The 27,197-nt window shown below is 44.3% G+C and overlaps 1 protein-coding gene across 2 annotated transcripts in view; it reads left to right on the top strand.

Moving 5' to 3' along the window:
* ENOX1 (ecto-NOX disulfide-thiol exchanger 1) overlaps positions 1-27,197 on the top strand; it is a 240,232-nt gene that overhangs the window by 126,810 nt on the left and 86,225 nt on the right. For both annotated transcript variants that reach the window (XM_029936687.1, XM_029936688.1), the window contains one exon: positions 19,314-19,498. In XM_029936687.1, the coding sequence (XP_029792547.1) occupies positions 19,314-19,498 (185 nt within the window). The remainder of the gene's footprint in view (positions 1-19,313; positions 19,499-27,197) is intronic.

Genomic DNA, 27,197 nt, shown 5'->3' with positions numbered 1-27,197 from the left:
TGCCGCTGGCAGCTTGAGGTTAAAGAAATTAACAACAATAAGGCTCTCTCTCAGGCTATCCCCTCGATCTTTTTCAATACCAGGACTGCTTTTGTTTTCTTTTCTGATTAATTTACTTCCCGTTCGAGAGCGCTTTTGAAAGACATTTAGGATGTCCAACAGATTAGAGTTTATCACAAGCCTGAGAGGAGGATTCATGCTGCCTCCCTGCCCCCGGCGCCAGCCTGGGCACAGAAGGATGGGGCCACTAGATGCCAGAGTAGGATCCTGAAGGGGCCCATGTCACTGGCAGCTAGTAGAGCTTTTAGGAGACACCGCATGTGGTGTAAGCAGGCTCCCGCAGGCGTGGCTCAGACGCATGAGATCACTCAGACGTGAAAAGTGAGCTGACTCAGTGAGGCCACAGCCTCCTGAGATCCCTGTACCAGCAGACCCTGGAGGCCGGCTCACCAGTGGTGAGAGGAAGCAAGGAAGAACAATCGGTTCACAGACTTCTGTTTTCACATGTGACGACAAGCCAAAGAAGAGACAGCAGTGGTGTCTGTCCATCAGCGACCACTGAATTAAAGACGAGCATTTTATTTTCATCCACAGCAGAATGTCTTCTGGGAATCCAAGTGCCAAACAAAGAAATGGGATTAATTAAACTTAATATGGCTGAAGGATGATGAAATACATCTTCTGACGTGGGCTGAATAGGCTGCTTCATTTCTGAACTCTGGAAAGAGAGTTCATTCTCAAGGAGCCAAGGCTTCTGCTCCCCTCTGTCCACCCCCACCCCCCGCCAGTCCCTTTTCAGATCTTGCTAATCTTACCAAAGGAAATCAAACAAATGTTTATTTCAGGTAGAATTTTTAGTTCCCTCATTTCATGTGCACTTACAGCTTCCTTTTCATAAAGGACATGTTTTTAAAAAGTATAGAAGTAATTACTTTTGTAAATTGCCTTACCTTTTAAATGCAAGAGACAGATGCTCTTAAATTGATCCTCTAGCATAGGATTCCTTTGTAATGGAAGCATTCCTGTCCAACCAGACGGTGTTTATCTGTTCTGTAAAGTCATATTTGGAGCCTAAGCTATCTTTAAGCTTAGCCCCTTATTAATCTTATTTTTGTACAGTACCCGATAATGCCATATTCCTGACATCTCTCTCACACATATGCACAAATTCTCCATAATCATGTGTTTAGTGTAAAACTGATTTGTTCTGCTGAAATTGCATCGTGTCTAGGAGACCACAGATTTTGTGAGGTGCTCTAACCATGCTGCACTTCCACAAAACCCGGTGGAGCCCTGGCTGAGGATGGCAAACAGTTCAAATACCTGGTCTGTGCTAGCTTGGAGCCAGTTTCCTGCTGTGTTGGCCCAGCACAGGGTCCCAGCTGCTTTTGTGGAAAAGGCTGAGGCTCTGTGTAGCCCTAGCTTCTTGCCTAATGATGTGAGCCCCAGGGGCTTGTTTGACATCAGAGGAGAAAAGTGAGGACATGAAAAGCCCATCCTCAGAAAGCGAGAACTGCAGAGACCTTGACCTGAGAAGAACGTAGACAAGTGACGAGGGTGTGGCATGAGGTCACAGCACAGCTGCTCGTGCACAGCCGTTGGTCCCCAGATTCCTGTCACCTGCCAAAGCACCAGGATCTAGATTACGGTTTCTTATGTTTCCTGGGCATTTCATTCTGATAAGGTTTGATGCAGGATCATTACATAGAAGAGTAGATTTAATCCAGTTTTCTTGGTAGGCAGTAAGGACACCAAGGGAATATTTATGTAATAAGACGCAAAGTTGCTATGGAAAATACTATAGCAACCCAACATCTCCCCAGACGCAGGCAGCCACTTGTAACCACAGTCTAAATTTACATTTATTTTAATGTCATTTTATCGACACTCTTAGTATCTCATTCTGACAGGTTGTTAAAATATGTTTTCAGCTTGCATTCGAGCAAAATTAACACAGTGTTGTTGGGATTTAAGTGTGGTTTGCACAACTTCTGGAAAAAATCAGAATATTTTTGAGGGAGTATAGATGACAGGATCTGGGTAAGTTTATAAGTTTTTTTTGTATTTACTAAACTTAAGAAAGAATTCCTTAGTAGTGTTTATTCCTACTTGATCCTTTTAGTTTGTAAATAATAAGTGGGAATTTCCGATTATGAAATAAGGATTATCCTTTTCGACACTGACATTTGCCAAGCCTCAGTTAGAATCAAGTGATTCTAGTTGGCGCTTTCGGAAAATACTTTGAGTAGATCAGCTCATCTCCCTCCAGCAGCATGTAACATTTTAAAAATAAAATCTGTTTTTCATAGAAATTAATGCTTAGTCATTTTGGAAAATCTAATGATTAAGAATGAAAGAAGAAAAGAAAACAGTTATAATACTACAAAAGATGGTTTCATTTCTAATCTTTTTTCTTCTCCACAGCTTAATTCTATGAGTACTTTTGTATATATTTTTAGGGTTCATAAACAATGATTCTATATGGTTTTGTTTTCAGACAGTTCTTGTGTAACAAGTGAATTTGTTTTTTTCTAAAGCTTCCTTTTTATATGCTAATGAAATAGAAAATGAGCGTGTATCTTTTCTGGATCATAGGCTCTTCTTTCATGAATCTTTGGGAGTTGAAGCTATAATCTTTGAGGTGGTCAGACTGGATTCCTGAGGTTATTAAAAGCCCAAAAACTGGACCAGCCATCCCCAAAGCATCTTTTAGGTCTCTTAAACATGAGTGTGGCAGAGAGGCTATAGATATGTGGCCGGTTGGTAGTGGAAAGATAGTATCTATTGATTTTCCTCTGTACCTCTCCATCTAAAATCTTAACGTGTGACTATAACCCTGTTAAGGCGGGACATTGGCCAAAGGAATCAATACCCGACTACATTAAAACGTATGCTGTTACCAGCTTCTTAGCACTGATGTACTGTTTATGAACATCATTGTCCTAATTCTCCTATGTTTTCATGCTGCTTTGTTCATCAAAACACAGTTGGTGACACAGTTATTGTACCTTGACTCCTAACACTGTCGCCCGTAAGCTTCATTAATCAAAGACATGACGATGCTGAGTCTCCTGTATAAAGACAAACAGTGAGGGCAAGAGGATGTCTTATAGAATCCCAGGTATCCATGTACAGTTGAGTGCCACACAGCTATTGACAAAAGTAATTGAAAGAAGTAATTACTTTCTTCCCTTTCTTGGAAATTCCCCCTACATGAGATGACACTTATACTTAGAATCCCTGGACTTTGAAGTTTACAGCAAATTTGGAAATTATTATTACGGAAAGCTCTCCCATGTCCAAGTGCCTTAGAGACTCTTTTATTTGGGTGAATGTCCTTGATACCAGAGAGGGACTAAGGGTGCAGCCACTCTTCTTCACAGTTTTCAGGACACAGTGTGTCAAGCCTTCTGGAAAGAGGGTAGGGAAAGGGAACTTGACTTTAGACAGCCCCAGCAATAGCAGAGAAGTGGGGAGAAGCATTTCTGGAACACAGGTTGCAAGCAATGTATTCATCATTGTGCCTCAGGTAAAGTGGTGCAGGTTCTTCATGAATCCACCATAACTTCCGAAGCCACTCGCTGTTTCCCAGAGGCCCTTGCTTTCCACTTAACGGCACATGGGTCATCGACACTTGATGCAGTTACCTAAATTCTCAGTTATCCAATCACTTTTGAAACATGTAAATATCTAACACTGGGATATTGGTTAATTAATTGTATATCCATAAGCAGCCTCGACAAAGATCATATTCTGGAAGACTATATAATGGCATGAGAGGTTCTCAGTGTATTGCTAAGTGATAAAATTAGTTACAAATCCATGTACAGATCATGTGGTTTGTATATGTGTTATATTCATAATTTGTATGTTAGGGGAAAATATGTAAGGATATAGGTCAAAATATTCAGTGATTATTTCTAGATGGTGTGATTATAGGTGATTTTTGTTTTCTTCTCTTTGCATCTCATAAATTTCCATGACACATACATGTATTGTTTTAATCATTAAACTAATAATTAATAAGGATTAATTTTTAAATTACCTAGGAGACTGTGATAAAATTCATATTGGTTGGGGAATACCTAGCCATTTCCCAAACAGGAAAAGTAAAAGTAGTAGCAAATAGGAACTAGTGTCAACTGATGGAAATTTATTGAGTTGCCTTTTTTTTTAATTTTTTATGTTTATTTATTGTTGATACATAGAGAAACAGAGCATGAGTGGGGGATGGGCAGAGAGAGAGGGAAATACAGAATCCAAAGCAGGCTCCAGGCTCTGAGCTGTCAGCACAGAGCCCAACACGGGGCTCGAACCCACAAACCGTGAGATCATGACCTGGGCCGAAGTCGGACGTTTAACTGACTGAGCCACCCAGGTGCCCCTTGAGTTGCCTTCTTTTGCTTTACATTAGGGAATTTCCACATTTCATTTCCAGACCCCATTGTCTTATAATTTCCTATTTCAAAGACTGATCATATTTGCATAACTCTTAAGAGTCAAGAAATAATGCAAGTTCTAAACTGGGCTGACATGTTGAATTCTCACCTGCAGGGAGTGGCAACCATGAGTCTCTTCAGAGGTGGAAGAGACCCTTAGAAATCATCATGCACAACCACTTCCTGTTTTCACAGATAGGAAGATGCAGCCACATGTTGAGGAGTTATGTTATTTCCCCAGGATAGCAAGTGGAAAGTCTAGAGCTCAGTACTGCTTTCCTTCTTTCCAGGCGACTAGCCTTCCCATGGCACCACTACCTTTTATGGGAAAAAAGCTCCAGAATAGCCCTCAAATGCCTTAAGTGGCATTGTAAGACTGTCACCACGTAAAATCAACCAAAGATTTTGAATGTCTGTGACGTGGAAGACACCACGATGCCATTTGGAGGCAAAGGTAGACTGGAGAGTGTTACCTTAAAATGTTAATCCAGACAAAGCTGATTGGGACTCATGTGTAGGCTCCCCATTATTTTCTGTATTTTCTACTAGAAAGAGATTGGCTTCAACATAGGCAGTGCATCCAGCAAACTGTTTTTAAGCCCATTCCAACAGAAATGCCAGTTTTTAAAAATACTCAGGAAATTGGCACAATCTCTTTTCTAGTTGAATGATATTTATTTCCTCAAAAGCAATCTGTTCTGTGGCTTTAGGCAAGGAGAGGAAGAAATGCTTCGAAGAAGTGAAGTGCGTTGGGAACGAGCTGTGCCTTGTCATGTATTTGCTTTGGTGAACCATCCACACTCACAGCTCACGTTTTCCACTCCCCAGCTCTCCAGAAAAGTAAAGAGAAAAATCAAGATACTCCTCAAAACCCAGGCACAGACCTGATGGTTGATCTCGAGTGATCTGAACTACAATATTAGTCCTTTCATTTCCCATCTCCTCCCATGTCTCCTTTGCATCCCCAGGGTCTGGGAGAGCCTGTGAGAAGATCTTTGACTATCTAATTTCAGGACTTACTGTAGTGCTGTCCCTGCTTTTTTGTTCCTGGGGCTTTTTTTGGCTTTTTGGCTTTTTTTTTTTTTTTTTTTTTATGAGATGTACCTTTTACTAAGTCTTAAAGATCTAAGGGACAGCATCTACAATAATACCAATCCTGTTGAAATGCACAGATTCAGGGAAGTTCTGACCTGGAAGAGATCTTACAAGTAATATGTCCTCTCCCTCCTCATCCCATGTTTTAATTTAATGAGAAAAATGTATTTTTTTTTACCTCTAATAATAACTAGCTGGAATGTCGGATAAATTCTGCAAGTTAATATTGGATAGTTTTTGTAATTATAACTTTTCAGACACAGCATAAGGGACAACACATATTTGGCAAATCTTGTAGAAGTAGGATAAGAAATTTTATTCTTCTTTTAGTGATTTATCAGTCCGTTTTTCAGGGTTGTTCCCCCCTGCCATACCACACTTTTCTAGTATAGTTAGTATGACCTGAGCACCCTAAAGCCATCCATTTCTCTATCCTTAGCTCTTTGCTTCCTTGAAGTGTGTCAAGCAATGTCATACTACAAAGCAGTGATACAGTTAAAACAGATACTCACAGAATTCTTAACGATGTGAACGGGGTCATGATACCATTTGTCTTGCGATGCCAGATTGAGCGGGGGAATGAGCACACGAAGTCTTATAAGACTAATGAGACCCAGTCTTCGATCTGAGAGTGCTGCCTTGTGCTGGGAAGAATCCTAGCAGCACGTCATCAGAGTTCGCCTTTCCTGGAAGAGCGCTGGTTCCAGGGTCCATGCAGCGTCTTCCCACTGGACCCTCAGGAGTTACAGCCCAATGAGCAGATACACCCTGACCTAAGGAGTCAGGAGGGCTGAGATTATCTGAGAAAAAGAGGCTGTATAAACCTATTCATCCGAACCCCAGCTTGTCCCTGGGGAAGGTTATATTTTGTCTCAAGGAGAGAAGAGTAAAAACATGAGAGGGGAGGACCTTCCACCCCATGTGGTCCTCAAAGACTCGCTTGAGATCTTTTCCTTTCTGAGTGGTCGGCATATAGCAGTACGTGGACAAGAGTTTGTGAGATGAAGGAATAGGAAATTAACAGTAGGAAGAATTAATTTCTAATCTGTTGAAGGACTTTTTTTCAGTTTGGAAACCCCCCCCAAATAAAAACCCCACAGCTATTATCTGTTTAATCCTCAGTACTGACCATGTTTTTCAGATGAGGACCCTGAGATTTAATGGAGGTTTACTAACTTGCCCCAAATATCATAAGAGGAATATGGGTTTCAAGTCCCTTCTTGCCCTCTGTAGTATCCCCTCTGTCTCCTGCTGTGTATAGCCTGGGGTTCCATGCCTCTCTGAACCTGGCAGGAGCAGGGACATAAAAGAGCTTGGCTGGTGTTCTTCTTGGGACTCTCACTCCTCAGAAACAACGCCCTGTAGTCCCCACACTACCACACATAGCCAGTCCCTTCTCCCTCCTCTGGGCAATCCTGCTTCCATAACTCTACGTCAAAAACTCTGCGTGTTACTATTTAGAGCAGGGAGAAGAACATGTCCCTTCAGGCCACTAAAAGATGGGAGACTATGGCAAGGTGAGGGATGGAGCTAAAATGAGGAACAGCAAAGGAACAAGGTAATACATGAAACTTTGCCCCTCAGAACTAGGTTTGAAATTAATGCAGATGGAAAATGTATCTCGATTTTTTTTTTTTAGTAATTGGAAGTTGTTGAGTCTTTGGGCTTTTGAAATCGAAATTAAAACTTAAATTGGACTTCTTGCCCCTTCGATACAACATTTACGACTCTAAGGAATGTTATAATTGATGCAGGATCATCAGCGCCATGTTAACAAAGCACTTTCTGTAAAACTATCCATTGTGCCTTCTCTCTCGTGTTTAATAAAGAGCAAGCAACAAGAGAGCTAGTTTCTCAGAGGAATTCTTTTAACCTTTCAGAAACAAAATATTTCATGCTAATTCCTGCTTAATTGGAGGGAAGTCATTTCTTTAAAATCATTGAATATGAGTTTGAAGTCTGTTCCATCCCTGACCTCTTTAATTCAATCAAGGTCACCTCATAAACTTGCCCAAACAGCTCTATTTCTCAATTAGAAAAAGGGGTAGAGCTGTTTAAAAGCATTTAGTGTTTGATTAATAGTGCTTAACTGGGGCTTCCGCACTGGCAGACGGTTTTTAAGGAGTTGCTAGTAAGAATAAAACATTGCTACCTGAAAAATTACACTCATCAAAAACCAAAAACAAATCATTTTAACGAGCAACACGAAAACTCTCTTTTTTTGTGTGTGGGGATGTGAGAAGGATTATCACACTCAATACATAGAAGGTTTTAATATCTGAACAACTCTCTCCCAGAGAGAAATTGCTATAATTTAGCCATCTAGACAGTTTTTAAAATACGTGCACTCTTCCCTGCCCAAGGACTCGGGGAAGATGAATGTGGAGTTTGGTGAGGCAGGATTTTGTAGCACTCGAGCTCTGGGGATGAAAGAAGTAATGAGAAGATGTGTCCGGTTGAAGAATGTGAACTGGAGCTATCTTAAAGGAGGAGAAATCAGGGGTTCTGAAAATACGTTTTTGGAAGGCTTCCTTCCACATTTCCTTCCTATTTTCTGGGCCTGAGGAAGACCAAGTTCACCTTGACATTCATTTGATGAGGGAGGCATGCGGGTGGCAAAATCATTAGAAAGGGTCCAAGGAAGTGGATAGATGGGTGAGAATTGGTGTCCTTGAAAGAGTTTAGAGACACTGAATATAATAAATAACTTTGAGCCAGATGAAGTTAGAGGCCCCTGGAGGTGTCTCAGTTTTGTTTCCGGCCGTGGCTTAGAACACACTGTGTCTCTTCCAAGCCCTAGCCTTCTCAGTAGTAATGTAAGGCTCATCCTAAGAGAGTTCACTTGAGGTTGTAAGAAATGACCAAGTAATGGACTCCTTGGCATTTGGCACATACCCGGTGCTGTGGCGACATGGAGAATTGATCCTGGTGAGCAATAAAAGAAGGTGTGCATGAGGGGTCCCCAGCCCTGGCTCCACGTGAGAAAGAGCTGGGAAGCTTTCCTGGCAATGCCTGCGAGTTACTGCCCACTGTGTAAGTCATAAAGTACTCCTCGGGTATTTGTCCTGCACCAAGGCTTGAAAGCCTCTGCTCTATAACATGAGGATTGATGTCTGTCAATAATAGGTGAGAAAGAAAGGGGAAAAAAGCAGGTTGAGGTGAGGTAATAAAGTATGAGAAGCAAGTGGAAATGAAGTAAAAGATGAGGTACCTGGGTGGCTCTATTGGTTAAGTGTCTGACTCTTGGTTTCAGCTCCAGTCATGATCTCACAGTTTGTGAGTTTGAGCCCCGAGCAATCGGACTCTGTGCTGACAGCACAGAGCCTACTTGGGATTTTTCTGTGTTCCTCTCTCTGCCCGTCCCTGGATCTCTCTATTTCTCTCTCTCTCTCTCTCTCTCTCTCTCTCTCAAAATAAGCATAAAGAATTTTAAAGTAAAACAATGAAGTAAAAGATAAAAATGTTTAGTGGAAAGTGACTGACATGGCAAATAGGACCAAAGAAAGAAGAAACGGAAGGGAGCTATGTGAGGAACATGTGACATGTCCTTTGGCTAACCAGAAAAAGGTTAGTTGGGAGGAAAGAAGAAAAATGAAGGTAGTACAATGCAGAAAAATATGGCGAAGGCCAAGAACAGAGTCACTGCTTTTCTCAGACTCTAGGAGAATAGCCAAGAACTGTTTTCGCATCCATCAGAGCATAGAGAATAACAGCATAGCAGGGATAATAAAGCATAGCAGGGATGCCTGGCCACGTGCCAAAGGGAGAAGCCTCTGATGACCTAGCAAGTGGTCTGGGGAGAGCACACGTGCAGGGTGGGCCCCCTCTCCCCAGTAAGAAGCTGGAGGGCCCCTGGACAACGGTCATCAGTTTCCCGGGGCTCGGAGGTCCGGCCGGGCCTCTCCTTGGCGCAAGCCGCAGACCTGCTGCAGTAGGAACTTTTCTCCAGAAATATGGCTGTAAAGAAAAGTAATACCCAACAACATCCAGTAGATCAGAAAAATGTGTTTTGGAGACACTGCCTGGAGGATTTATGAAAGCATTCAGTCACAATATCATCACGGGAGAGGCAGTAAGTAGCATTCAGAGAGGAACCAGCGGATAGATTGATGAAATGCGAGAAGGCAAGGCAGGTGGTGGAGAGACCTCGGCGGCCATGTTGGAGGGTAAATGCTGGAGGTGAGAAGGTCCTTTTACTAACAGAAAAGCTGTTAGAAAAGGCTGTGAGAAATCAGGTGTCAAAAAAATATATATAAGACTGGAAGAAAGTCATGAAGGAACAGGGAGCTGGTTCTAGAGGCCAGGAAAGTGGTTCTAAAACTCAGGCATGCAGTCAGCACCCCCTGGATGGTTGTTAAAATGCACATCCTCAGGCCCCGTTCCAGACACTCAGATTCAGAGGGTCTGGGATGGGTCCAGGAATTCTCATTTAAGATACCAAAGTGGGACGGATGCGGGCTGCATGCGGAAGAAGCTTGGAGGAACCCTGGCCTCAGCCATTCATACCCGTGTCATCCTACCATAGTGATGTATTTAGAGAGGACAGGGATTCTTTCTGTCTAATGTCAGGCACAAACTCACGCACATCAATCAGTCTCCACACTGGTGACTAGGAGAGTACAGAGGATGAGACTTCACGGGCAGCCCAAGCACGTCCCTGCCCCCCGGTTCCCCCCAAGCTTGAGAGCAAAGTCTTGGTTCTCTCTTAGTAGACTGGATAATGTTTATATAAAGCACAAAAACCGAGGGGAGGAAAAAGATTTCTGTGCAGCTCCTCTTTGTTACCCTAAGTATATGATGTTCAAAAAAGATCTGTGAGAAAAGGTGCTTTTCCTTGCGGAAGATGGTGCCTAGATCTGAGAACGTTGAGGTTCCGGCTGACCTTCATTTCACATTTCCTTTGGTGGCTGTGTTTTATGTGGTGGAAACCACCAGTTCAAGTGTGTGTGTGTGTCTGTGTGTCTGTGTGTCTGTGTCTGTCTGTCAGGGAAGTGTTAGTGGGAGTAGGAAATCCTCACTTCTTCAGGGGAAGGCTTCTTGAAGCAAATGAGAAGTGACCATTTGTTCAAAGGGAAAGGAATCGGCAAGTCGGTCGGGGAAGGAGTTGACGGTCCTTACGCTGCAGGCAGGTGAGGAAATGAGAAATGAGAGGAGGAATTCCTTCCGGGGAGGGGTTGCTGTTCAAAGCTTCTCTCTTTGGACAAGACTAACTGCTAGTTAGGGTGCTGCGGCCCAGAGCAAAGCCAGTAGTTCAGCGCTGTACCCAGGGGAGGCGCTCTTTGTATGATGGTGGTGCTCACAGCCGACGGAGGGGTTCCTACCCCAAAACCTGTGTCATTGTGTGATTTATCTTGGTCTAAATCAGACTCCTCCGAAAAAGAATCTCTAAAGCCTTCAGAAGGTAGAAAAAAGGTAGTCCTGAACCTTAGAAATCAAAATTGAAAGTGAAAAAGAAAACTGATGTCTAATCAAAAAAACAAAAACAAAACAGGAGAGTCAGGGTTGAGGGAAGAAATACCCCTCTCGATATCCCAGCTGCCTGGATTTGGGGTCCCAACAACCCCACCCCTTCTCCCCTCTCCTTCCCCCTCATCCTGCCCGGCCGCCTGGGCACCTTCTCCTGGAGATGCTGGGTCTTGTGTGAAAGAGGTCTCCACTCAGGCTTCCCTTCAGCGTAGCAGAGTGTAGGCCTGCCGTGAAGACCCGGCCCTGCCATCTCCGTGAAGGAGGCCCCGTCAGTGCTCCTCGCCGGCCAGTGCCGCCTCCTCCTTGGGCCTGCGACCACAACACGGTGTGGGGAGAGCCTCTCCTGGCTTCCACCAGGTCCAGACCCATGGCTAGTTCTTTCCGCAGCTGCCCAGGCAGCTCCTGAGGTCAGGCAGGGGTGTGTTGGCACTCGGCCACCGTGGAGGAGGGGGTCACTGACCTGTGCTCGCCTGAGGCCTCGAGAGGCATCCCTCATCCCCACACAGCATCCTTCCACCGGATTTTAAGTTGCAGACTTATCCTGCTATTGAAAGGAGTGGGCAAGCCTCTGTGCTCATTCCCCTCCCCCCCCAGGACAGTGGGGGGGCTGGGGGCTGCATCCGAGGATAATAAGGTCTGTTGCAAAGCTGGAAGGCATGTGAATTGTCAGTGGTGTCTGTGCCCGGCAGCGCCTCGCGGCCGCCGCCCCTAACACAGACCCCTTCTTTCGGATGAGCTGTGTGGAGGGGGAGACAGAGGGGTTTTTTTCCTCTAGTCACCTGCTGCCGGTTTTGCCTCCAGACTCACATTTAAGCCATTATAATAACAGGATCGAGCTTACCTGCACTCTCCCAAATTACCCTTATTCCACTGGCCTCACACAAAGATGGAAATAGACACCGCATTGTGCTTCTGTTTAGCTCTCCCTAATAATAGCTAATGTGCAGGCTATAATGCATACTGCAAATATAAAATGTTATGTCAATGCTAAGTTGTAATAATAATAATCCTGCAAAAATGTAGCAGAAGGAATTTCTGTGAGCAATTTGAGGAAGATTGCTGCTTCCGCGGTGATACAGGTGTGACTGAAAAACAGATCGATTGCAGTTTGTCGGGACCGTAGGAGGCTGTCTAGCAGGAGGCTGGCTGTGCGGCAGCCGGGCGTCCACGACGCCCTTGAACTCTGTGTCTGGACACTGGGAGGCACCAACACAGCAGCAGCCCGAGGACCCCAGGCCTTCCTGCCTCGGGTCAGCTGAGGGCGGGCCTGGGCCTTGTCTTGGGTCTTCCTCGCCCCATTCAAAGGACATCTTGGGGACAGGACTCTGTGAGAAGAGAGGTTCTCCATCACCTTTACTATAACTGAAAGCGCACGACACGACACAGTAACAACACAGGTGGGGTCAAGTGGTTGGGGGAGGCAGCTAGCTTTGGTCCTTCAGGAATCCCAAGATCAGCATGAGTGTTTGGACACAGCTCTCTTTATATATATTATATATTTATTTATTTTTGAGAGAGACAGAGCGCAAGCAGGGGAGGGGTAGAGAGAGAGGGAGACACAAAAGGTGAAGCAGGCTCCAGGCTGTCTGCACAGACCCTGACATGGAACTCAAGCTCATGAACCGTGGGATCATGACCTGAGCTGAAGTGGAACGCTTAACTGACCGAGCCACCCAGGAGTCCCTGGACACAGTTCTCTTATTAACTGAATGAGGCCCAGGAGCTCAGCAGTAAGTGAATATTAGTATGGACGTTTCATAGGAGAGAGAGAGACAGACAGGACAGGAGGATCCCTGAGTGGTTTGAGTCAGGCCTCGAGACTGCCCAAAGGGGGCCAGATGGGTCCTTTTAGAAGGATCATTCCCACGATGCTCACAAAGAAGATACTTGTGTGTCTATGTTAAAATAGGGCCTCAAGGGGCACCTGGGTGGCTCAGTCAGTTAACGTCCGGCTTCAGCTCAGGTCATGATCTCATGGTTCGTGGGTTCGAGCCCTGCATCAGGCTTTGTGCTGACAGCTAGCTCAGAGCCTGGAGCCTGCTTCAGATCCTGTGACTCCTCTCTCTGACCCTCCCCTGTTCACCCTATCTCTCTCCCTCTCTCAAAAATAAATAAAAACATTAAAAAAAATTTTTTTAATAGAGCCTCAAGCAGAACACGCCCCCAGCAGTGCCACAAGTGGAAGGCTTTTTCTGTTTTAGCAACAAACGTGCCACTCTCGTGGTGTCCTTGCTTCCTTCTCTCTCCGGCTACAGCACTTACCTGGGCCTAGGCTACCCCAGTGGCATTATGTCAAGGACTAGAGGGAAACCGAGTGTAAAGCCTGCACCTCCAACCCCTGTGTCTCAAACCCAGCAGTAATCCGAGTCACTATATCATGTTTTTTGAAGCTGCAAGGAGATGGTGCGAGTCATATGCTTATTAGCACATTGCCTGGCACGTCAGAATTGTTAGCTGTTACCGCCACTGTTGCTATTGCTGCTTTTTATTGGGGGGAAATGGGGAAAGGAGAACTCTGGCCCTCACTCCAGAAGAAGGTACTCAGGGCTTTGGGACGGGGCTGGGGCAGGACTGCCCTCAAAGGTGCCAGGCCTGGAGCTTCCTCCAGAAGCATTTGTCCGGACGAGCCCACCGTAGCCCCAGTTCAAGACACAGGCGGCAGAAGGGAGGCGGGCCGGGCAGCACTTCTCGAAGTGTGCTCAGGGCCCGTGCAGTGTCAGCACCAGCGAGAACCAGGACGCGGGCTGTCACTGGGGGAAACACTGGCTCACACCAGCTGTTTTATGAACAAGGCCCACATTTCCAGGGGCTTAATAGCAACAACAAAAGTGGGGTTTTTTGTTGTATTTATTTATTTTGAGAGAGAGAAAGAGAGAGAGCGAAAGCAAGTGGAGGAGAAGCAGGGAAAGAGAGAGACAACAGAATACCAAGCAGGCTTTATACCATCAGCACAGAGCCCAAGCGTGGGGCTCGAACTCACAAACTGTGAAATCATGACCTGAGCTGAGATCAAGAGTGGGACACTTAACCAACTGATCACACAGCTGCCTTCAAAAAGTTAATTCTTTTTTTTTAAATTTTTTTTAAATGTGTTTTATTTATTTTTGAGAGACAGAGAGAGACAGTGCGAGCAGGGAAGGTCAGAGACAGAGGGAGACACAGAATCTGAAGCAGGCTTCAGGCTCTGAGCTAGCTGTCAGCATGGAGCCCAACACGGGGCTCAAACCCACGAACCGTGAGATCATGACCTGAGCTGAGGCCGGACGCTTAACCGATTGAGCCACCCAGGCGCCCCCAAAAAGTTGATTCTTGAGCACAGAAGAGTCCCTAAGCAGATACCGTAGGTCTCTGGGCACCTTTCTTGCACGTGGTAAGTCAGAGACCCAGGCCCATTCGAGCAGCAGGAAGAGACATTATTAGAAGACACGCATCGCTCCCTCATGCCTCACTGGTGAAGAGTAGCCTCTGGGGCAGTCACCTCTCAGGAACAATGCCCTGAGCAAAGAGGAGCATGAGTTTGGGTACACAGCATGCTGTCTCTGCCACAGAGAGCAGCCCCCACCCCCAGCCCAGCCACCCAGTGCTGCTAGACTTGGCTTCCCGGAGACCGGTAGATGGAGCCTGGCGAGTAGCTAAGTCACCAGCCCACAGAGGCTGGAAGGCGACCGATATCTTGGGGATGTGTTCTAGGTCTTGGAGCCCTCCACACCATCCTGTGTTCCAACCCCATCAGCACAGCCGCCCATCTGGCCAGCAGCTGATGAATCCTTGAGAGAGGCTCCGTGTATGGGGGAAAGAAATAGTTCAGCACCGTCCTGGCATCCCAGGTCTACATCTGGCAGAGCGAGGGAGAATGGTAAACACGGAGTTCCCCAGAGACACCAAGATGAACAGTTCTTAAGAAATCCAGATATTGTTAGAAATAATATGTTAAGCGTGTTTTATTATTTGGTTACATCTTGCCTGAGCATGAAAAAGAGATATTAACATACTGTCAGCTTACTGGGACATAACCCAAAATAACTTACATTCTTCATATAGGGCTAATTATTTTTCTGAGGCTGGCTCAGGCTGGTAAGAGAGAGATTTCAAGGCTTTCCCCAGATTATTTACTTAAGGAAGTTAAGCACGCCACTATCTGTTCCCATGGAAACACAGTAAGTAATGCAGGAAACAGGAAGAGGTCACTTGGACCATAATTAATATAAGAAGTAATGGTTTGTATGGAATCTCGTAAGGGTAAAGCAAGCTGCTGTACTCCCCTTAAACCTCCTCTTCAGTGGAGCGATTTAATCTTTGGATCAATTTTCCTGCACTAACATCACTTCGGTAATTTTAGTAGTCTAGTGCTAATTTTTGAAATGTAATTTAATCTTGGTTGGCAGTTTTTCTTATGTTGCTATTTCATTTTTGCTCCAATCAGAAAATCGCAGTAACGGAATTTTTCTAGGGTCTGAGCAATTGCACTGTCCTCCCTTCCCCTTCCTCCGCCACATCGTCTCAATAATCTGGTAGGTTGGTAAGTGAATTACTGATAATCCAGAGGCACCACTAGATTCAGGAGTACCTAAAGAATCACCAAAAGAAGATTTCATTGTATTCAGAAGAGTAGTTTACATTTGAAGGCTCATTGTATTCTTTTTGTGTTATTCTTGAAAATGGGGAATCCACATGTGGCGGCTCTTAGCTAAATATTCCATTTATCAGAACACAGTACACTCCTCAGGGAATCTTACAAAAAGACACATACTGTAGTTTATTTTTAATCCTTATGCTTATTTGAATAAGACTGTTACACAGTCTCTCAGGGGTAAATTTTATCATGGAAGTTTGATTACACATTTTTCAAAACTGTTTCATTTAATATAGTGTCCTAGAAAGAACTATAAAGAGAGAAGACAAAGGGAGAAAAACAAAAGAATGGAACTTTTTCAAGTTTCTGAAGTTTTAATATTGTGAAAAAATGATATGAAGTTAAGAATTATCAGGACTTTGTTTCTTTTCGAGCTCAAGAAACACAATGTGGCGTGTTCCCAGAAGCCTCTCTGAGGGGTGCATTTAGGGTTGCACATGACACTCAATAGTGTTTACAAACAGGTGGCCTGAAGTTAAGTGGAGTCAATATACAATTTCTCACCCTGTGGAAATAACCACTTTGCTGCCACATGAGTAACCCATTTTTTTTTTTTGCAAATATCAAGCTTGAAATCATTTAATCAAGAATGTAAATTAGTTACATGCTTCAGTTATAAAAACGTTGATGGGATTGGCTATGGTATTGATTTGGGGTGGAGAGAATAGAGTTACAGCTGCTTTTTTTTTTTTTAAATATAGTGATATCACATTCCTATTCCAGAAATGCAAACAGCATTGTCTCTTCCTTGGCAGGAATAGTGGCCACTCAGCTCAGCCAAGAATAACTGTCAGCACTGCCATTCCAGAGGCTTCTAAGAGAGCCCATGAAATAATGGATGGTGCACTTTCCTATATGTATTTATGTTCAGATAATTTATTTAAATAATGTTGCTGGCACATGCTTTATAGCTGCTTGCATTTTGCTGCACAGATTTTAGCGTATCTTGCAGACTATGCAATTCATTTGGAAAATGTAATTTCCATCCCTGCATACTAATCGATTTCTTCACAAACACCTGCTATCAGTTATGATAATAAAAATGCCACTCTAAATTGAAAAAGGGCCAAATAGAGCTTCCTAAGGAAATGACTTAAGTGTCTTTGAATGCTACTAAATGTAGTAATGTGCTTATGTAGTGCCAACATTTTTTTCATCATTTGCATTTTCCGTAATTTTGCCCTATTACAGAATCCCTCTCAAATGATGCCTCATAACCATTTCCTTGTGGGTTGGTAAACTGAGTTGTTAGGAGTCGGTGTCATGGGGGCGTGGACAAGATCTGGAGTTGGGCAGTGTGACGTCAGAAAGCACTAGCTCATGCTCTTGGCTATACCCTGGGTCGTTTCTGATTTTATGAGTAAGTTTCCGAATACTGTAAAATTGGCTGCTCCTTGGTCTTGCACACACATAGACACCAAATAAAATTTCCTTCATTCATTCTCTTCAGCCTCTAGTTCATTCCACGCACCACTGCCAAACTAATCTTACTAAATCACCGATTCCATCGTGTCCTTCCACTGCCCGGGTGCCTGGAACGGGTCTCCATCCTCCATCAGCCGCCCCACTGAATCTCACTCTCTAGTCTGACTTCTGGGCCTCCAGCCCCTCTCACCCCCGGAAACGGCTCGCCTTTCTCTTACTGCCTCCAGACCGACACTTGCCTTTTTGGTCAAGCTTCCCTCCTTCCTGCCCTAGATGGTCTCCTTTAAATTCTCCTCTCAGGGCTTTTGCTTATGTTCTTGCTCTGTCCTGACTCAGACATCCTTCTCCAGTTCTTGGAGCTTTCTAGGCCCTCTTTCATCATTCTGTTCTGCATCTTCCTTTCTCTTCTCTGGGCCCCAACGGATGTATTCCCTTGACTCCAAGTTGCGCATTTATTTGTTCATTCAACCAACATTCATCAAATGTCTGCTATATGCCAGGCATCAGGCTGTTCTCTCTTCCCTTGAATGTGTTAGTTTCTTTTCAAGTGTATCAGTTTCTCTGATCTTCTAAGCTGCTTGAGAGAAGACGTATTCTGGCTCCTCCTCCTGTGATCCGTGATGCCCAGGCAGGCCTGGGCACAGAGTACGTACGCAGTAAATGCTTGTTGACTAATTGATCCCTAATGGTTTGAGGTAGGGAATTTTCTGGTTAATTGCATGTTCTATTTGATTAGTATTTCCGTGTGTACTATACATAATCATTTTGCAAAGCAGAATACCATAAACCATTCAACTATAAAACTATTATTAACGTAATTTGAGGTTTGATACTTGAGGAGAGAATTCACTGGGGTCTCAGCCCTTGCGTAGGGATCTATTATCAGTGTACTGTAATGTGAAGGTAGAACATGTAGGAGGCTGACCTCCAGTGGTCTCTGATTGGCCCTGGGGAGGTGGGGGAGGTGGAAAGGAGCAAGTACTGAGAAGGCCATCACGCCCTTGCAAACCGGAAGTCACTTCTTTGGAGAGGTTTCTGATACGTTTTGAAATGTTTCTTTCTCTTTTCCCTCGCTTACAAGAGTAGAGGATGCATTTTCTGTGGGAGGGGGAAGAAAATGTGGGCAACTGGTGGGAGAGGGGAGGGGGAGAATTCGAGAGGGGTTTCCAATGGTCTGATGACAACTAAACGCATCTTGACTGGCAGAGACTTGAAGACTGGGTTTGAAAGCTGTTTGTGTGGCTTACTTTATGGGATGAGACAAGTCCTCTAACGTCTCTGCACCTCATTTTTGTCATCTATAAAGAGCAGGATTAAGAGCAGGACCTACATCATAGGCTTGACGGGGGGACAAAGTGATCCCGAGCAAATCTCCGGGTCCAGTGTCTGTCGCACGCGGGGTACTCTGCCGGGACTTATTATCAGTAGAGAGACCCCAACCGATACACGAGAAGTCACCCCGTGGTGCTGCTCTGTGCCACCTGCTCTGCTTTATTCAGTCTCTGCTGTTTCTGCAGCTCGGGATGTGGAAGGCCCTGAGTTAACAGTCTCAGTTTTTAGAAAGATGGAAATGTGAGGTCCGAGTCCACACATGGAGAGTTTTCGGCTTCAGGAAAGCGTATTACAGGAACCGCTCAGCCTTGCGGGGAAGCAGAGCTTTAATCTGTTGGTGCAACAGATGGAAGCGGCTCACCATCCTAAGGAGGGGGGAGCAATCTGCGCAATTCGTGCCAGCGGCTGTGCGGGGAGGAACGGTGTTCGAGTCGCCCCCTCTCTCTTTTGGGACACAGCTGCAGACCTCAACCTGTGGAATGGCTCATTAGGTGAAAGGAAGTGGCCCGCAAGGAGCCGAGCGAGCCTGCAGAGAGGGAGAGGACTGTAATGGGGTCCTTAGGATTGATTGATGCCTCGGCTTCTCTGTGCTGTCACCACCTAGCAGCACTTTCCGACTTGTGAGAGGGCGCCTTGGATAGGCGGAGAGGTCAAGAGGCAAGAACTTGGGAGGAATTACACCAGAGCCTGAAAGAAACATTCCTCCATCAGACAGGACAAATAGAATCGATAAAAATTCCCAAAGAAAAAGATGCCCACCAACCGCAAATCAAAGAGCCCGGGAAGCCAGGCATTTGGGGTTTGTTTCTGAGCTGGTAGGAAAGGTCAGGATTCGGGGGAGAGACGCCCCCTCCCATGGAAGGCCCCCCCCTCAGTCTAAGCAGGAAGGTGATGCACTTGAACTCGTTCTGCTTGTCTTCCAGCCCTGGCCGCTCAGGCCTACGCTCTTAAGGAGGAGAATGACAGTCTGCGCTGGCAGCTGGACGCCTACAGGAACGAAGTGGAGCTGCTGAAACAGGAAAAAGAGCAGCTTTTCCGGACGGAGGAGAATGTCACCAAGGACCAACAGCTCCAGTTTCTGCAGCAGACCATGCAGGGCATGCAGCAGGTACCTGCGCCCAGAATTTCTATTTTTTCCCCCTTTTCTCCTTTGTTTCTGAGGGAAAGGGATGCCTGTATTAAATGGACGTGAAATGGGAGCCTTTGGCTGAGAAAGGAAAGGAGAAGAAAGGACAACCACAAAGCTAAGTCGTGAGGAAAAGAAAGTGCTAATGGCTGCAGAAGGGCTGAATCTGCAGAAAGCTCAGGCTAGAGAAATACACCCTTGAGGCAGAAAGCTAAGGAAGGGCATCTAACTGGTTGAAAGGTCTGTGTATGGAATTTAGCCTCATGGAAAATGGTCATAAAATCCTTGTGGATCATGATGCAAGGGTTTTAGCATCTGAGAAATTTTTTATATGTTTATTTATTTTGAAAAAGAGAGAGAGTGCACGCCTGTGCATGAGCAGGGGAGGGGTAGAGAGAGAGAGCCAGAGAATCCCAAGCATGCTCGAACTCCAGAACCATGAGATCATGACCTGAGAGGAAATCAGGAGTTGGACACTTAACGAGTCTGAGTCACCCAGGTGCCCACCAGCTGAGAACTTTTACGTTAAAAGCACGCCAACAGATTTTGCAAAAGCACAGTGAGCTTGTTTTCAAGGTAGTGTACATGTAAACTCTGGATTATTTTTACTTCTTTTGGATTATACTTAGGGTCTATTCAGGTTTTAAGGACACACTACTGTACATATTTAAGACACGTTTGTTGATGGAAAAGATGAAGCTCCAGAATGGGGAGGGGGCGATGGGTAACTTTAGAAACAGGGTGGTGTCTCTGCCTTTGGGAAAGGAGCCAGACCTCAGCCTCATGCACAGAGATGCCTCTGTGGGAATTGTTAGGAAGAGACAGGAGCTGTGGGGCATTGGAGGAAGGAGAAGGATCATGGACTGCTGGGTTGAGGGGTGGAGAGGGGAGACCTCAGCAGTCAGGAAACAGAACCAAAGACTCATAGCTGGATTAATATCTGAAAACATCACTGAAGGTGTTTGAGCCTTCGAGTGACCTTAGGTTGATACAGTGTAAATTACCATCACACACGGTATTTTATATTACCCCTCTGAATGTATGAACCTAATCCGTCTTTTCTGGGGGAAAAGTTTTGTTTTTATTTAAACAAGGGAAATGCAAATAGAATGGTGGGAATTTAAAATATAGAGTAAGTAGGATATCGTTTTAATTTCCCTATCCATATTGACTGCTCTCCAAGCTCAGGAACATGAATTGCCTACAAAAGTGTCTTAATGATTAGAGGTAACTGCTACAGAAACATTAGCCAAGCAGGGAAAAATAATTGAGAGGAAAGGATTATAAAAAAAAAAAAAAAAAAAAGATGTGCAGATTGGGATATAAACAAGTTAATGACCAAGTCACAGAAATTATGTCTTAAATATCTCCTGCCATTTTAAAGCAATTTTTGAGTCTTGGCTTTGAGTCCTAACTGGTTGGTGTTCACAGTGTGTGTTAGACAAATCAGTGCGATTCAGAGGTCAGAGCCAGCCAGGAAAATGTCATTACAGTTGCCGCTCAGGTCCCCGCGCTTAGAAATTGATGTAACAGCTGCTGTGCGAGGCTCCCGGGGTTGTCCATATGCCCCAACATGGGGTGCGTGTTGGCGCCCCTGCCAGGAGGAGAGTCTGTCAGTTTCCCCAAAGACCTTGAGGCCAGACCTCGGCCACAGTTACCATCTCATGCCTCATGCAATGGGCCGTTTTTTCCTCCAGGAAAGATGACCTCAGTTGCTTTAAAAGTTGCTGAAATTGGGGACGCCTTGCTGGGTCAGTCAGTTATGTGTCCAACTTCGGCTCAGGTCGTGATCTCATGGTCCATGGGTTCAAGCCCCACGTCAGACTCTATTCTGACAGCTCAGAGCCAGAAGCCTGCTTCCGATTCTGTGTGTGTCTCTCTCTCTCGCTCTCTCTCTGCCCCTCCCCTGCTCTTTCTCTCTCTCAAAAATAAATAGACATTAAATTTCTTTTTTAAGTTGATGGAACTGTTAAGGTGATCACAGATTCAAATATGAAGGAAATCTGAGGAGGTGAGGGTGAGCTCAGCTGTCGGGGGTCAGCATCAGGGACTAGGGGGCTGCATGCCCGGCCCACACAGGAGAAGTGTCATGTATCACCACAGGGCTATCACCCCTTGAAGGAGGGGTTTGCTTGTTGTGGTTTCTCATACATTTGCAGAATTTCCTTGTCAGTAGGAAATATACTTTAATATAGTTATGTTTTGTGGGATTTGGTTTTGGTACAGTTTGCTTTCAACAGCAGAAATAGTTTTAAATTTTTTTATGTTTATTTATTTTGGGGGAGAGAGGGGAGGGGCAAAGAGAGAGGGAGAGAGAGAGAATCCCAAACAGTCTCTGCACTGTCAGCACCGAGCCTGACCTCAGGCTCGAACTCCCGAATGCAAGATCATGACCTGAGCTGAAACCAGAGTCAGATGCTTAACTGACTGAGCCACTCAGGCACCCCAAACAGCAGAAATTTATTGTCTCACGGTTCTAGAGATTAGAAGTGCAAGATCAAGGTGTCAGCAGGAGTGGTTCCTTCTGAGGGCTGTGAGGGAGAACCTGTTCCAGAACTTCCCCAGCTGCAATCTTCGGTGCTCCTTGCCTTGTAGAAGCCTCACCCTGACCTCTGCCTTTGTCTTCACACGGCACCCTCCCTGTGTGTCAGTGTTCAGACTTCTCCTTTTTATAAGGATACAGTTCATATAGGACTGAGAGGCTCTTCCAGTATGACCTCACCTTACCTAATCATACCTGTAAAGACTGTTTCCAAATGCCATCATATTCTAAGGGACAGTGGGTTAAAATTTCAACATATAAATTTTGAGGGGACACAATTCAATCGTTTATACATACATATATATATATGGTAGCTAAATATATATATATTTAAGTAGGCTTCACACTGAGACAAAGCTCAATGTGGGGCTTGAACTCATGACCCTGAGATCAAAACCTGAGTTGAGATCAAGAGTCGGATGCTTGGGGTGCCTGGGTGGCTCAGTCAGTTGAGCATCTGACTTCAGCTCAGGTCATGATCTCACAGTTCGTGGGTTCGAGCCCCGCGTCAGGTTCTGTGCTGACAGGTCAGAGCCTGGGGCCTGCCTTCGGATTCTGTGTCTCCCTCTCTCTCTGACCCTCCCCTGCTCCTGTTCTTTCTCGCAAAAATAAATAAATATTTAAAAAATTTTTTAAAAAAAGAGTCGGATGCTAAACCAACTGAGCCACCCCGGTGCCCCCAGATAAGTCATATTTGTGAATATGGGAGTAATGGACAAGATCTACCATGCGGCCTGTGGGGGAGCTCTATATAATTTGGGATTCTTGGGTACATAGCAAGGCAGACAGCAGTGGGAGCTGACATCCTACAAGTATTCCTAGGACATGGGAAGCACTCACTCAGTGGCAGTGGCTGTCACTTTAATTTTCACTGGTAGTCATGCAGATGCGTGGCGGTCTCTGTGGCAACACATCACTCGTTATTATAGAGTTCTAAAATATGCGTGCTCTTTAAGAGTCAATTTCTACCTTAATATCATTTTGAATAAATTACCACAACTTGCTAATCTGAGCCTGACTGCAAAGAATTCTGCTGATTTTAAAATTTACTCAGTCTGCCCACTCTCCATTTTATTAATTAGAAAATCATGATCTCACAGAAAAGTCAACAGCTAAAGGAAGGGTTAGCCTCCCACATGCCGTTGTTTTAGCAGCTGATCTACGGGAAATTATTTCTGTAACAAAGAAAAGAAAATAAAGTCTTAACAGCCTTAGATCTAGCATACCGTTTTTAGAAATGCCCTCAAGTTTAGCCAAAAAGTTTTACCTTTTCTTCTTTTAATCCCTTAAAGATATTTTCATGGACATTACAGTCTCTCTTATGTTCATGAAGAAAACATCATGGGCAAGAAATCCTTGGGTGACTTTGGTTGTTTCTGAGTCTACCCCTGTATTACATGTGAGTCTCAATTTAATATTAGAGACTTCACACAAAAGGAAATAATAGTTTGTATTTTTGGTAACACTGTAGCCTTTACCTGATCTTTAGCTGGCAGTGAAGTTAACTTGTCTCTGCCATAAGACTGGTGAGACAGTTGGCTTTCATTTGTATCTTTAAGTAAACAAGGAAAGAATATACATTATCTTTTTTAAAACTTTTTTCATCTTTAGTTTTTTTTGAGAGAGAGAGAGAGAGAGCAAGCGTGAGCTGGGAAGGGGCAGAGAGAAAGGGAGACACAGAATCCAATCCGAAACAGGCTCCAGGCTCTGAGCTTTCAGCAAGGAGCCCCATGTGGGACTCAAACCCATGAACCATGAGATCATGACCTGAGCCGAAGTCAGTCGCTTAACCAACCGAGCCACCCAGGCAGCCCAAGAATGTACATATCTTAAACTCTTCATTTATCTTCCAGTTATCACTGAATTTATTGAGGCAAAATTTACTTATTATAAAAATACTCTCTTTAGGGCTATAGTTCTATGAATTTTGACAAATTGGAAGATACACTTATGTAACCAATACCACAATCAATATATAAAATTTTCCTATCACCCCCCCAAAATTACTTTGTGCCCCTTTTTAGTCAACCCAATGCCAAGCAACCATAGATTTTTTTTTTCTGCCTGTTACAGTTTTCTGTTTTCTAGAGCATCATGTAAGTGGAATTCTATAGAATGCAACCTTTGAGTCAGGCTTCTTTCAGTTAGCATAATGAATTTGAGATTCCTCCATGTTGCTGTATATATCATTAGTTCATTCTTTTTTATGCTGGAGAGTATCCCAATGTAAGGAAAAGCCATGATTTGTTTTTCTGGTCACTTAACGGACATTTGGGTAGTTTCCTCTTTGGGGCTAATATGAACAAATGTGCTTCAAACATTCACTTACAGACTTTTTCCTTGGACATAAATTTTCATTTCATTTGGGTGAATACCTAGAACTGGAATTGCTAGTCCATATGGTAAGTATGTTTAACTATTTAAGAAACTGCTGAACTGTTTCCCAGAGTGTCTGTATCATCATGCATTCATTCTCAAGGGATACGGGAGAATTCCAGGGGTACCGTGTCCTTGTCAGTCAGCGTGTGGTACGGTCAGCCTGTTTTGTTTCATTCTGTCCTTTTTTAGCCACTATAGTAAGTGTAGAATGGTATCTCATTATGGTTTTAATCACACCTCAGTTTAAACAATACTTGTATCTCCATTCATGAGGATAGGTCAATATGTCATAATTTTAAATAACCAATTTAAAAATCAACTCCTTTTGAAGCCTTGTGTAAATCATATTGACAGGACTGCTAAATATTCACATAACAACAGGATCCCATTATAAGCTGCTGATCGTAAAACTGTGTGTGACTGATGATGATTATGTCAGAAGGGTCCCTCGTAAATACTTGGAGCCAACGCTTTTTAATAGTGTTAGCAAATGTCATCTGAAGACCAGCTGTCTCTAGGCCCGTAAACCATTGGCCCATGTAGAGCAGTGGCTTTCTAACACTCCCGGCTTGACGTTAGTGAAGACCAAGGCCAGTCAGCTGTCTTGACAACTTTTAGCAAGAGCGGGACAAAATTTGGGATAAGAGGATTATCATGATCAAGAGCATCTTAGAGATTAAGTAACAACTGTTGTCCCCCTTATGCTTCAAAGGGAACATATGTATGATTTTTCTGTGTCTGTCTAACAAAACCTCGCCAATCTAGACTAGTTTTACAGAAGGAGACAGAGAAATGTAATACTGTTATTTTCCCAAAATAGATAGCAATTCCAGCTGGTTTTGCCAAAGGTTGGTCAAGAGGTGGTCTTTGGGGGGATAGATATTAAGAAATAAATGGAAGTGTGTTGAAATTACATCAGCGAGTTCATCTGACCACTTTAAGCATCTCTTCTGAAACCTCTAAAACTATCCAGTTGCTTAGTAAGTACTTTTCAGAAGAGATAATGAAAAGTGTGTGCTCATTTCCTCTCCCAAGTTCACATGCACTGAAGTGTCATGTGTTCATGTCAACGCCTGGATGAGTGTCACGGCAGCAGGTGGTATTCATGGTGGCTGGGGTGGGGGGTGGGGGCTGGTGTTTCTGACCGTTAGGAAATTTCAGGGAAAGATGGGTAAAATGAGCTATACCCAGGAAAATTTTAGAGGCTTGTAACAATTTTTTCTGGAAAATAAAAGCCTGTCCCTTAAAAATCATAAAAATCCTTGAAAGCCCAAAAGGCCCCTTGCGTTCTGTGAAGAACTTGGGAGAGGAGAGGTTCCACAGACAAAGAACACAGTGGGTTACGGCAGGACTTTGCAACAGGAGTTTCTCTGTTCCCTTAATAATTTTCCACTTTTGTTTTCTGTTTTTATTTTCTTTCTGAAATGCCTGCTGGTCGGGTAATGGGCCTTCCTAGGCTGATGCTATGTGCCTAATATTGTTCTTCTCATGTTATCTGTTTAAACTGTATCTTTTATCCTTTCCTCTGAAGTTTCTGTTTGACCATCATGTTATTTTATTTCCAAATGTTCTTTTTCTTCTTCGATTACTGTCTTTTCATGCATTTTTTTGTTTTTTTGGTTTCAGTATCTTCTCAAATCTCTTTGAGAATACTAATTAGAATGCTTAAAATTCTTTTTGTTCCCAAGTCATTTCTATTTATTCCAGGATTGGGTATTTGCTTTTGTGTCTCAATCTGTCTCTACTGTACAAGTCTCTTGGAGGGGAGGGGGTGGTGATGTTCGCTGGTGTGCTCCAAGCTGGGTGGGAAGGGATTACTTGCCCAGGGGCTGTGGGGGCGGGCCTGCTGGCTGCTGTGTCCAGCTCTCCTCCACTCTCCTCCAAGGCCAAGTCTCCTCCCACACAGTGGGACACTCACTACTCACCACCAGGCTTCACTTCCAGGACAGTTGGGGATCCCACAGACACCAGAGTCTGTCATACATGAGAGCTCCCTGGAACTCCCTTCCCATTCTCTGTGCTCATTTAAGTTTGTTCACTGACCGCCATCTTCATTGAGCTTCTGGGGGAAGAAAAACCAAAGAGCAGACAAACACGTACTGTGTCTGACATCTTAAACGAGAACGTGTTTCAGGGGCTTTAACTTTAATCTGGTCCTCAAATGGATTCTTGGTTAACATGCGTGCCAGTGAAGGGGGCAGGAGAAGGTACTGCAAATTATTCTGGCTGTCCAGAAATATAAGGGGAAAGGAAAACCAGCAAGCACGTTTTGCAGACGTCTAAGAGGAAAGGACATGGGGACTTACAGGCAGCTTGTGTTGGAGGAAAGACAGCTGCTTCAGGATTGGGAGGCAGATACACCACTTAGAAGGGTTTTGGGTAAAGGAAAGGAAGGCATGTAGCAGGAAAAGGCACCACGAAGAAGCTGAAATCTGGAATAATGATAGAGAAAGGGTTAACTCTCTATCCATTCTGCTTTGTTTTTTTGCCCTAGAAGAGTAAAAGAGGCAGGGAATTGAGGGGGGAGATGCTAATGGTGTGGAAGGAGGCAAATCTCAGCTCAAATGGATGTGCACAGAGTCGAGGAATAAAAGCTGTTCTAGATGGAAGATGAGAAGGACGTGCCAAGGTAATGGACGACACCGTGGGGAGATCAGTTCTTCTAATGTAGTTTTTAAAAAAAGGAAAATGATACAAACATACACATAGAAGAATAAGAAAATGGAAAAAGACATTTTTCGAAAGGAAGAATCCAACATT

The sequence above is a fragment of the Suricata suricatta genome, chromosome 4, assembly GCF_006229205.1.
Source record: "Suricata suricatta isolate VVHF042 chromosome 4, meerkat_22Aug2017_6uvM2_HiC, whole genome shotgun sequence".
Taxonomy (NCBI): Eukaryota; Metazoa; Chordata; class Mammalia; order Carnivora; family Herpestidae; genus Suricata; species Suricata suricatta.
This window is presented reverse-complemented; position numbering and strand designations above follow the sequence as displayed.